At 40.4% G+C, this 11656-nt stretch overlaps 1 protein-coding gene and 1 non-coding gene across 3 annotated transcripts; one reads left to right on the top strand and one right to left on the bottom strand.

Annotated features, from left to right (window-relative positions):
* Positions 1-1321: 1321 nt before the first annotated feature.
* LOC116400017 (alpha-1,3-mannosyl-glycoprotein 4-beta-N-acetylglucosaminyltransferase A-like) lies at positions 1322-9051 on the bottom strand. 2 transcript variants are annotated; one of them, XM_031877606.1, is made up of 5 exons: positions 8785-9051; positions 4819-4992; positions 3223-3360; positions 2754-2887; positions 1322-1464 (listed from the first exon to the last, which is right to left on the bottom strand). In XM_031877606.1, the coding sequence occupies exons 1-5, from the start codon at positions 8873-8875 to the stop codon at positions 1414-1416; spliced, it is 588 nt and encodes a 195-aa protein (XP_031733466.1). In that variant the 5' UTR covers positions 8876-9051; the 3' UTR covers positions 1322-1413. The 2 variants fall into 2 exon arrangements, with proteins under 2 accessions (XP_031733466.1, XP_031733467.1); XM_031877607.1 differs by having other exon boundaries at positions 3223-3351.
* Positions 9052-9525: 474 nt separating this feature from the next.
* On the top strand, positions 9526-9597 carry trnaa-ugc (transfer RNA alanine (anticodon UGC)). Its single transcript has one exon. It is a non-coding gene; the product is annotated as a tRNA-Ala (tRNA).
* The last annotated feature ends 2059 nt before the right edge of the window (positions 9598-11656 follow it).

Below are 11656 nucleotides of genomic sequence, written 5' to 3'. Positions count from 1 at the left end.
TGCAGCTTATTTTAAGGAGAGCTTTTATCCAATCAGATTTCACCTCTATGTTGTCTCAAAGTAAAAAAATCTGCCCGGAGGCCTTCAGAATTACAAGTGAAACCCTTTGCAGTTTAAGTGAATGGGGACGATATTGTTGATTGTCATAGTTTTCAACCAATCAGATCTTTAGTTTGACATGTTGGGCGTATTCTTTGACATGTCAGAGCTTCTAGCTGGCCTAGCCATACGTGATTGGTCAGTGGACATGTTGGGTGGTGACAATCCCAATATCTGCTGCCTCTGTCGAGCGGACATTTTCAGCCTCAAACGCATTAAAACTTATTCAAGAAATACAACTGGGGAGGCTCGACTGTCTTCACTGGCGTCCATGAATCCAGAAAGACTTCTTACTGGAACTAAAACGCACGGATGTACTGAACAACCGTACGATTAAACTCTTTGTTATCAAAGAAAGGAGAATGGACTTTGTCTTTAAATAGTGAACAGCAGCTCTGGTAAGTTAAATGAGTTTGTTTTTACATCTGCAGTAGCTTTAATATGCTTGTTTATATATTATTATTTGTACAACTTGTTTTTATGAAGATGGTTTCATATGTGATAGGAGCTATTGTTAGGTCCTATGTTGCGCTGGGGCACACATTTAGTCGGTGCACAGCAACAAGAAGACACGTGATGCGGCAGAAGTCTATATACGTATATACTGCGCGCAAAGTGTTAAAGTTAAAGTTAAGTTTAAGTTAAAGTGTTTAAGTGATCATCTTTGAAGATTAGCATGTTTTCAAGTAGACTCATTTTCGCTCTCGGTGTTGACAGACAAATAAATCCGTCAGTAACAAGAACTAAGGTGTCGTGTATTTCCTGGAGGGAGTGAAAGCGTTACTACTGTGTCTATGGTGTCGTTTTCATGATATGGTTAATATTGTTCCCTCTGATGTGAATAATATTTGAATGGCTCGTGCTCTTCAGTCTGCGGTGGAATGCGTGTTGTAGCACAGTTTTGCACATTGATTTTGACTATATGCATTGTCCGTTAATGACGCAGCATTCCGTCATGCGCGTATTCATGTATCTGCACTCTGCAGTTAGTGTATTTTTAGGTGCTGAGCTTCATTTTTACAGAAAAGAAATAATAACCCGTAGCTGTGGCGTTATTAGGAGGTGGTTCAACTGTAGTAGGACAGCAGTGAAGGCCCAGGTATAAAACACACAGCCCGCCACTGATACACACATATATTCATATACATACACACACACACACACACACACACACACACACACACACACACACACACACACACACACACACACACACACACACACACACACACACACACACACACACACACACACACACACACACACACACACACACACACACACACACACATCTATGAGGCAATCTAGAATCACTCACTTCTTCCTTATGGTCTCTGATATGCTGCCCACATAGTCTGAGTCCGTCTGACGTGACAGGGGAGAGGAAAAAGAAGAAAGTCAGTGATTTAGGGGATTAGGCGATGCCCTTAGTCAAACTGGTTATACAAGGTCTTGAATACTTTTGCAATAGAGGTTGAGACAGCCTCATTGTGCTCACTCATCCAAGGCCAGACCTCGTATAACCAGTTTACATTGATAGGCAGGTTAAACAGCTTTGTGTCTGAGAGAGAGCAAAGGTTGTTTAGTGGCGCTGAATAGGAAAAAAATGATTCTTTCAAGAAACATGAAACGACCAAAATAGTTTGATATTGTTTTAAATATCAAATTTGCCCTAGCCCTTTGCCGAGGTTAGATAGTGCAGGGATTTTCAACCAGTGTGCGTGAGAGATCGTCAGGTGTGCCGTGGGAAAATGTCCAATTTCACTTCATCGGTCCAAAAAAATATGATTTAGTTGCTGCAAATAATTTGCCATTGTTGAGCATCTGAGCTGCAATATAGTGGCTGGCTAAGTAATTAAATACTCTTCCATACCAGTGGATGGCAGTAGGAAGCGCAATAATAATTCGACAAGACGAAGAGCAATGGAGAAATATTTGAAAAGGAAAAATGCAGACTCTGAACTGAGCCCTGGACAAAATTCTAACCCAGATGAAAAGCCTCGTATGAGTGGTGGTCAAAAGAAAGAAAAAATGGTGATCTTGAGGCAATACGGTTAAAGTTATCTTTCGTTTGGATTTACTTTCACCGGGGTTCCGACTGCACCGACTCCGTTATGCTGGGTGTGTGGGGAGAAGCTCTCCAACAGTGCCATGGTCCCAAGCAAGCTTATTAAACGTCATCTCCAAACAAAACACCCGTCACTTCAAAGCAAAACTTGGTGTGCCGCGGGATCTTTTGAATGTAAAAAATGTACGCGGCTCAGAAAAGGTTGAAAAACACAGAGATAGATGATTGATGCCACTCTCATGTCTTTATGCTAAATGTTAAGCTAAAGCCAGCAGGGGGTTAGCTTATCTTAGCATAAAGCCTGGAAGCAGAGTGACACAGCTACCCTGTTTCTGTCCAAAGTCACAAATTCTTCCTACCAGCACCTAAAGCTCACCAATTAGCATGTTGTATCTAGCTTGTTTAATGTAACCGCCTATTGGTTCTAGCTTAATATCTAAGGTAATTATATGACAGCTGTATTAATATTTTTATCTAACGCTTGGTAAGAAAGCAAATAGGCTACTTTCCCAAACATTTTAGCAAAGGAAAAAAAGGCTTCAGATTTAGAGGCCAACATGTGTGCATTTGTTTGTATGTGTCTCACCTCGGCAACAAAGACAATTATGAGGAGATCTTGTTGCTGCAAATATGTCAGGCTGTAGAGCAGAGAGCTGAGAGTGCTGACCAGGTAGCTCTGCTTCTCACGCTTCACTGTGGGAATGCCCAGCACCATGGACACTGAGGACACACCGACATAATGAGAAAGAAGGCACAGTAACAGTGAACAGTGCTGTTCCATAAGACAGGCTTCTCTTAATTTGACTCTCACTCATCCCCCTCACTGTACAATCATACTTTACTGCATATGAGGCGCTGTGTTCTTACGAAGTTGCTGGCTACTTTGCTATCATCTAGTGATGAAATTCCTAGGAATTTTTTACCTTTTTTATTTTTTAACATTTTCAAAATTAAATTGGTTTTGAAATAAAATCTTGAAATCTTTAAGCAAAGCTGAAACACAAAGAAGCATAATGGATTCATACGGTGTGTGTCTTTATGTTTGTGCTCCATACCTCCATGGCGTCCCTGTCCCAGGACTATGTTGGGTTGGAGGCTGTCTGGATGTTGTCTGAGGTGGGGCATGTAGAGGTAAATGTTGGGCTGGAGTAATGACTGTTGGCCTAAATAGTCTGCTTGCCGCCCTATTGTTTCTGTCCACAAGAGGAAAGAGGAATTAAGTAAATGAAAAAGTTTGCACTCAATATTCTAACAGGACTAAGTTTTTGTAAGATACTTGTAGAAACCATTACACAAATACACGGTGTTCCCATAGCTAAGGGAACCATTCACCGACCATGAACCACAGCGTCCCCATTTCAAGTCCAGCCAGAGAACCTTTGGTGCATTGTTCTCTCCCAATATTCCTTCAGTAAAAATATTCGATCAGGAGATTAGCATTAATGCTCCTTGGTCACCCATGCCCGATAACGCTACATTGTGAACCACAAATGTGTGTTGTCAGCACGAGGAGCGCTAGTTAACGTTGGCAGCACTGCTGGCTAACTTACTGAGGTTCCATTCAGTTCCATTAAGATGCGTTCAGGCTCTGTTCAGTGAAAATGAATATTGGGCAAAGGTAAATTATAACGTTATCGTGATGTGTTTAAATGCAATCTTGTAAACATGTAGTATTGGTGAATAATTTGAATAAATACAGTTATTGACAGAGATGTGTTCACAGTAATATAAAATAAATGAGGAAACGAGAGAGGCGAGGAAATTGTGACCCGTTTATCTTCCCAACACTAGCTCGAAGCAGCTTATAATACATCATTAAAACTACTAATGCAAAACAAGTTTTTTAGTAGTAAAAATACAATCTGTTATTTCCCAATCTTTGAATTGTGTGTTTTTATGCACAAAAAACCCCACTATAGATGACTAAAACAAAGATAGAGGATAAGTCTAGAATTTTAAAGGTTTACACTGGTTGAAATAGTTCTGGGACGATGGTGAAACAAAATAGTCTGTAGCCCTGTATGCCAGTTGCTATAATAAAACAAAAACTATCTGTATTGGGCAATATGGATCATCAAAGATCGGCAATTGGTATCGACAGTGCAATCGGGGTATCTCTAAAAGTTATATTTGCTCCCTTTTTTCTTTTGTCCTGATCCAATCTGAGATCCGTTACTGAAATCCATGATACGATCCAAACGGTGAGTTTTCTAATCCGCTGCACACCTACCATCTGGGCTGAGGTTAGTGTGTGTCAGTGAGACATGGGGCTGAAGTGATGTTGGGAGGGAGGGTCGAATAAGGGCCAAAAAAAAACCTTTGCCCTGAACAGATTAATAAGGCCATAGCTGTGAAGTAATAGGTTAACAGTAATAGTCAGATCAGTGGCAGTATTATGTAATATAGTGTTAACTGGTAAAACCTGTATCAGTTGTATGAAAATTATTGAAGAGGATTTGAGTGGGTGAACAATAAATCTCGGAATCCATCTGATAAAGGATAAACCTCTGGATATAAATGCAGAATCTATTTATTGTGATAAGTGAATATTAGCACCATATATTCTATAATAGAAATGTATTTTACAGGTTGAACTGAACTGCCTCTAGCACGTTTCATCACATGCTTGTTACTTTTGGTATGCACAGCACCTGCGGAAATGGTGGTGGTCCTGTTATAGTCGGGGTGGGTGATGTTGGCGGCTTTTGATATGTTCCTCAACTGTTCCAGGATGCTGCTGAGATCTGAGCTGACCTGCCCTCCCAACTCCTCAGCCACCACCAGGCGTTCGTACAGGGTCTGCAGGTCTGGCAGTGCTGATGGACCTGGAGACATTGAGACAAACGCAGAGAAGTAAGTATTAATCAAAATGCTCACTGTGTCTCATCAGATGGCCCTCTTGCTCTCAAAACTTCTCCAATCAGCCGTTCCTTCCAAAGCAAGCGACACGAATAGAAAAGTTCAGCTCAAAGCGGCGCGCTGTGCACTGCTGCATTGCTTGCAGCCTGTTAGGAAACGGTCTCATGCACATACTGCGCAATATTTGAGCTTTTGTTGGACAACTTTGACAGCCCTAGATCAAACTCATCTGGTCTTTCATTAATATTAGACGTAGTATTGCTAGTGTTGCTGCAGGTGAAGCTCAGCAACTGGGCTTGTAAAATGACACCTACATATTTAGGGTTCTTTAAAAGGTAGGTCTTGGTGAGAACCGTCTCAAATCAAGGTACATTACATCATTCAGGCGAGTATATTTTTTAAAGTTGTGGAGCAGGTTTGTTCTGGTAGAACACATGCATTTCCTTTATCAAATATTCTTTCAAACTTCTCAACATTTTGTAGAAAGCCCTAGAGCCAATAACCTACAGTGGCATTTTCAAATTGCTTCTTTTGTCCAACTAAAAATCCAAAACTCGAAAAGCAGCAAATCCTGACTTTTGAGAATGCAACTCAAATGCATCTTTGCTCGACAACACATTGCCTACATGTCATCTTGAAAAAGTAAGCAAAATGATGAGTCACTTCAGTAACTCAAAGGTCAAAGACATCCATAATCTTGATTTTGCACTGATAAAGAAATACAGAACCCAACTACTTGAGCCAATAACACACCTTGTGAACTTGTCAATTAATACAAAAACTTTCCCTGAAACCTGGAACACAGCCGTTATCAGTCCAGCCTTTAAATCTGGTGAGACTTGACATGCAATTACAGACCCATCGCCATCCTCCCAGTTGTCTCCAAGATACTGGAAAAAATTGTAGCAGAGCAACTCATAATACATCTAGAGACAAATCAGTTACTGTATCAACAACAATTTGGATTCAGACCCAAACATTCTACTGAGACTGCAAACTGCCATCTAATTGAAAAAATAGCAGGTCTTTTGGATAAAGGTCATGCTGCGGGAGCAGTTTTATTAGCCTTAAAAAAGGCTTTCGATACCGTTAACCACAGCATGCTGATATGAAAACTTCCCAAATACCAGATTTCTGATCATGCCTCACAATGGTTTGACTCGTACCTCAGGGGAAGAGTACAATGTGTGAGAGTCAATGGGGAAAAGTCCACCATCCGTGCCAATAGCATGGGGATAACCCAGGGGTCGGTTCTAGGTCCATTGCTATTCAGCATGTACATCAACGACCTACCCGAGAGCTGTCCTGGGGTTGGCTGCCAAATGTATGCCGATGATAGTTATTCATACATCTTCCAGAACATCTAGCAAGGCCGCTGACCAGCTTACTGAATCCTTACATTCTGTATCGCAATGGCTTTGTGTATGTATTTTCTTTCTTCTTTAACTTTTCTTAAAAAGCCTCCTGTGGACAGGTGTTGTAAATTAGCGTTTCGCTACAAACACTAAACACAGTGCATCTGGTCTCTGTGCATAAATGTATGTTACAATTCTAATGCCACTGTGATGTCCATATCAAATAGAATAAAATAAACATGTCTGGCACTTCAACTGACTTTTAAAGTCCAGGAAATTTTAACTTTTTTCATCCCCTTTCACCTTAACGGACACCTCAATTTAGGGACGGACTCGGAATGAGAAATGGCCCTGAACTTTTTCTCCAAACTCAAACCTTTCTTATCTTGACCCTATTCTCTGCTGTCCTACCGCATCAGCTGCAGAATCTTGACGAACAAGAAGAACTTGTATTGCTGGGCTCACCAGGCTTTTCTTGTCCAGTGCCTCCAGGTTCACTAGGGTGGGAGCATTTACGCCAATGGCTCCTAATGAATAATTAGTTATTTTAAAACTTTTAGCTGCACTCCCAATACTCCAGATGGCCAGTCATAGGTGCTTCACTTTATTTTGCAAATGCATGCAGTATTTCACTAGTAAATAATTTACATTTTAACCTGTTTACAACTGAAATTCCAACTGCTGTCACTGTTTACATACGAACACTGACACTGATACTGACACTATTGACTGTGCACACACTTCAACTATCTCAATTCAACTGGTAATCCGCTGCTTTCATCTCTATCTCTTGAAGCGAACTGTTTTCATCTGCTTTCAGTGCTTATTTATAAAATTAAATTTCAATAATTAACATTTTAGGACATTCAAAACAGGGAAGAAAACTTTGGTTCCCCTTGTACAAAGTCTTCAATTGGGTCATCATGGGCAGGAGTGGTCAAAGGACAAAAGAGATTGGCCCTCCCTCTTTTCCAATCCCTAGAGGTTGACAGTGTCCTCCCGCTGTCAAACTTCTTCGCTCCACTTGGTGATTTACCATGACAATAGTTCATTTGCTCCTGTGTCAATTTGACATCTACCATGAGAAGGAAGCACACGGCTAGCCCCATAAGAGGTGCAATGTCCAGTACTTCCCAGCCCAAACGTCTGAGGAGGTCATCCCCTCCAGGTCCAGGGTCCCGTCGTCTGGAGGCCCCCTCTACCCCTTCCATCTGGAGAGAGTGGGCCCCGTCTGTCTGCCTGCCCAGTCACCTTCCCAAGTGGCATGGCAGTCTGGTCTGCCTCTTGTTGAAAATGCACCTGTTATCAATGTCAGGGGAAAAGAAATCTTGCCATGTATCGATGCAACGTCTCAGATCAGGAGTTTCTGCTGTTGGGAGACTCAATTGTTCCTTATGTGGAACTCCCCAGGTGCTTAACATAGTGTTTCTCTGGTGCAAACAGATTGGATATAGCTCACTATATCCCAGTATCTGCCCATACAGTCTTCATCCACATGCGTACAAATGGCATCAGGTATAAGCAATCAATCAAACTCCAACAACAACTGCTTGCTTTAACTGTGAAAAGGCTTCAGGGGATGAGTTCTGCCACCGGTTTTAGCTTTATTGATCACTTCGATGTATTTTGGAATAGGAGAGACTTATATAGGAGAATGGTCTATATAAGCTCACCCTAACAAAAAGGAAACGAATGTGCTGACAGCTAATTTTGGACAATACCTGTCCATGGTGACAACCCAGCACAACCCCCCCTGGTCAATATTCACATGATTCTCAAGTAAACACGATAACAACCACTGGGAGTAGAAGAACAACCATAGTGCAGTTGATGAAGCAGCACACAAATACAGGTAGGCTGTATCCAATCAAATCACAATCTCTTGCACCAGTCAACTCTGCCCAAGCAATTCAAATGACTCTTCTAAATGTGAGATCACTTATAAATAATTATTTTGTATGTTATAATTTTTGGATCTAATCTTCATATCCTCATAATCACAAAATCTTGGCTGACACCAAAAGGTCTTGTTAGACTACTCGAAGCTTGTCTACCTGATTATTGTTTGTTAAACCAGCCCAGACTAACAAACAGTGCAATATAAAGACAGCTTCAAATGCTCAAATATTGATCTATGACTGGTGGACCTAGAAGTGCCCTGCCGAGATTCGATAAGATGCTTATCTTGGAGACTTTAACCTTCTAAGAGCCACATGCAGTTAAAAATTACGCGTGGGTTGAAACGTTTTTCAAAAACCCACACTGTCGACCGGTACAAACAAGTTCATCAATGTAACTTTACTAGTTTCTCGCAGTTTTTATGAGAACAGATGAAGACAAATTGTTCCAGACCAACAAGTTATGCTATCTTGGTAGTAACAGCAGGTTACACTGACAGTTTACCTCCATCACTGGGAATCGATTTAATCCAAGTAATTGACGCAATACACGCAAAAACCAGCAGACATCCAAATCTGAAGGAGTAAAGCCTCATTTCATTTCTCAGTGACAGTCCGTCCGTCTTTGTCTACCGACTTGCCGCCGGTTCCCAGCATGCAGCAGGTGGATGTGAGCGTGTCAGGTAAAGTGCAGGTAATGTTGCGCTGTATGCTAACAGTTGTGACTCTACCCGATACCTGGACCAAACAAAACCAAAGCGCGCCCTTTACTATCCTTTTCCTTTCCGGGGTGTGAACTGCTACATCAAGTACAGCTCATGTTAATATGCCGTCAAACTTCCTGCTGTACCAATGGCCAGGTAAAAAAATGAATGTACGGGCAACAGCGACAGCTGCTGGTGGATTGAGAAAACGCGTGGCCTGTCAATCGTGACTTGAAGACTATACTAGAAACAAATTTAAAAATATGAATTATTCAAATGCTTTTAAAAAACTTTTGTAGTTGTTTTATAACCCAACGTTACATTTCCAGCACAAATTACAAAGCCTGTGTGACGTTACAACAATTGAGATGAAAGTTAGATTATAGAAATACACTGTCTTACTATGTGTAACGCTTCTTTTCTTCCCCTTTAATTGCATACAATCCATTTTTTAGGTCTTCCAACCGATTCAAACACTAAATATACTGATATTTTCCCTTTTACCAGCTATTTATAATACAGTGTAGCCTGAGTTCAACGTAGGGGATGTAGCTCAGTGGTAGAGCGCATGCTTTGCATGTATGAGGCCCCGGGTTCAATCCCCGGCATTTCCAAGATATCTTTTCTCAGGTGTATTTATGTTATGCTCTCTCAGGCCTGTGGATAATATTTTTCAACTATCCCAGTAAGCACCAACCGGGATTTCAACATTGATTTGTAATTGAATACTGGGTGATATTCGGTCTGTACGTCTCAGACCTATTTTTGCTGTCTTTTCAACCGGCTAAATTGCGGAAACAACATCAACGTGTCACAAAACACACATTTTATCATTCTCTACATTGTGATAATAATAGTATATCATCATTTTAGAGGCTAACTATGAAACCACATACACTTTTCTCAGTTGAAAGCCAATATTGCAAATTCAGGTGAAATATGGTCTAAACGTGAACGTCTTTTAACCATCACCGTATTTTAAACGTCTTTTGAACTTCAAAATGCTCATAGTAAAATATGTAGCAATTAAATCATAGTCATAGTAACACAGTTTCCACTTACAGGACAAAGAAAACCATGTGACACAGGGAACAATTAATAAGCATTTATTCAGCAATAATTTAAATAAAACATGAACAATGTTCTCTAAATATAACCTAGGAGCCGGTTTCAAGTGGTCTGCCATTTTAAGGTGGACATCTGTAAATAAAGTATTAGAAAGAAATATTCAATTTTGAATCAGTTTTGAACGTCTTTTCACCGGTGACTATAGTCGTTTTTTTCTATGGAAAGATGCTCACTGGGATATTACATATATCATACTGTACACCAGTAAAGTTCAGTTAAAGTTCAACGAGATCCATTTAAAGAGAATTTCCTCATCAAAGGTCTGGAACATCACAATAATGTATAATTTGCGATGATTTAGTCCCATATATATATCGAATTAGCCAACAGTTGTATTAGCATCTGTATGTAGTCAACAACTGGCTGTCAGATGAAATAAAGAAAGTGCAATTGAATAATATCTCAACAATATTTCTTTTCAGATTTCAAATTAAACTAGATGAATTATAAATAATACATAATCTAATAATAAATAAATGTTCTCTCATTTGAAGTAAAATAAGGTCTGGATTAAAGAATAAACTACATATCAGAAAGCTTTTGAAAAATTTGCATCTTAAAATAAAGTAATTCATTCTCGAAAAATTTATTTCACTGAATTATCTTTGCCCTGCAGCTTTAGATTCAGTTCATTCAGGTGTGAAGGGATGTGAACCAAAAAAGCCACAATATTATATTTTTCTCATCTTCTAAAAAGAGAAATGTGTGTGCATGGACTTTATCTCTAGTTATTGAAACCACTTGTTTCAGCTCTATTCTCTCTGTTAACATCATTGTTGGTCAGTGAATTCATGTGTTAGGATTCTGATCATATTGGGCTCTTAAGTTGTTTATTATCTGTGACTTCATTTCAGATGTGAGTGGGGACGTTTGCTAAAAAGAGTTGTGCTTTGTCTCCTAGTGGCGCTTCACATTACTGCTTTTAATTATCGCCATGGTCTCTGAACATGTGAGACACACTGGTTTTAAACTGCCCATGTGAAGAATTAACATATAAGAGTCTGTCCATTCTTGGTTAAAGACTCTGGTCTCTCTGGTCTCTTTGACCACTTTTCTCTTTTGGAGAACGTCATGTGAAATTACTTCTCTGACTCACATAATTCTCCTACTCTTCGTTCTCTTTCCTCGTCTCTCCCCTGTTGTATACACATAATTGATTGGCTGAGCAGCATCACGTGATGTGATTTACAAAGCATGTAATTGGTCGGTGTGTTTCCTGCACCACTGAACGAGTGCCGTTTTAAATTGGCATTCATGTCCAGTTTTAGCCATCTCCAACCTCCCTTTTCTGTCTAAAATACTGGAACGCACTGATGCCCACCAACTCAAAACCCACACATCACAGCACAGAAACGGCCCTAATCAAAGTCACCAACGACCTCCTCCTCTCCTCTGATGACCACTCCCTCAACATCCTAATACTACTCAACCTCAGTTCAGCCTTTGACACCATCAACCACTCCATCCTGCTTTCCCGTCTCGAGTCCTCCCTCCACACTACTGGCACAGCCCTCTCCTGGTTCAAATCATACCTCTCCGACCGTG

Source organism: Anarrhichthys ocellatus, unplaced genomic scaffold (assembly GCF_004355925.1).
Source record: "Anarrhichthys ocellatus isolate YVR2014 unplaced genomic scaffold, GSC_Weel_1.0 scaffold142, whole genome shotgun sequence".
NCBI lineage: Eukaryota > Metazoa > Chordata > Actinopteri > Perciformes > Anarhichadidae > Anarrhichthys > Anarrhichthys ocellatus.
Note: the sequence above shows the minus strand (reverse complement) of the source record. Positions and strands in the feature narration are given on the sequence as shown.

What these genes read in the sequence shown, in the direction of transcription:
- LOC116400017 (XM_031877606.1), bottom strand. Translation starts at nt 8,875, where the DNA reads ATGAGGCTTTACTCCTTCAGATTTGGATGTCTGCTGGTTTTTGCGTGT. An exon ending in GACCACCACCATTTCCGCAG is followed by an intron (nt 3,361 to 4,818) that starts GTGCTGTGCATA and finishes TCTTGTGGACAG; the next exon opens with AAACAATAGGGCGGCAAGCA. An exon ending in TAATTGTCTTTGTTGCCGAG is followed by an intron (nt 1,465 to 2,753) that starts GTGAGACACATA and finishes CTGTCACGTCAG; the next exon opens with ACGGACTCAGACTATGTGGG.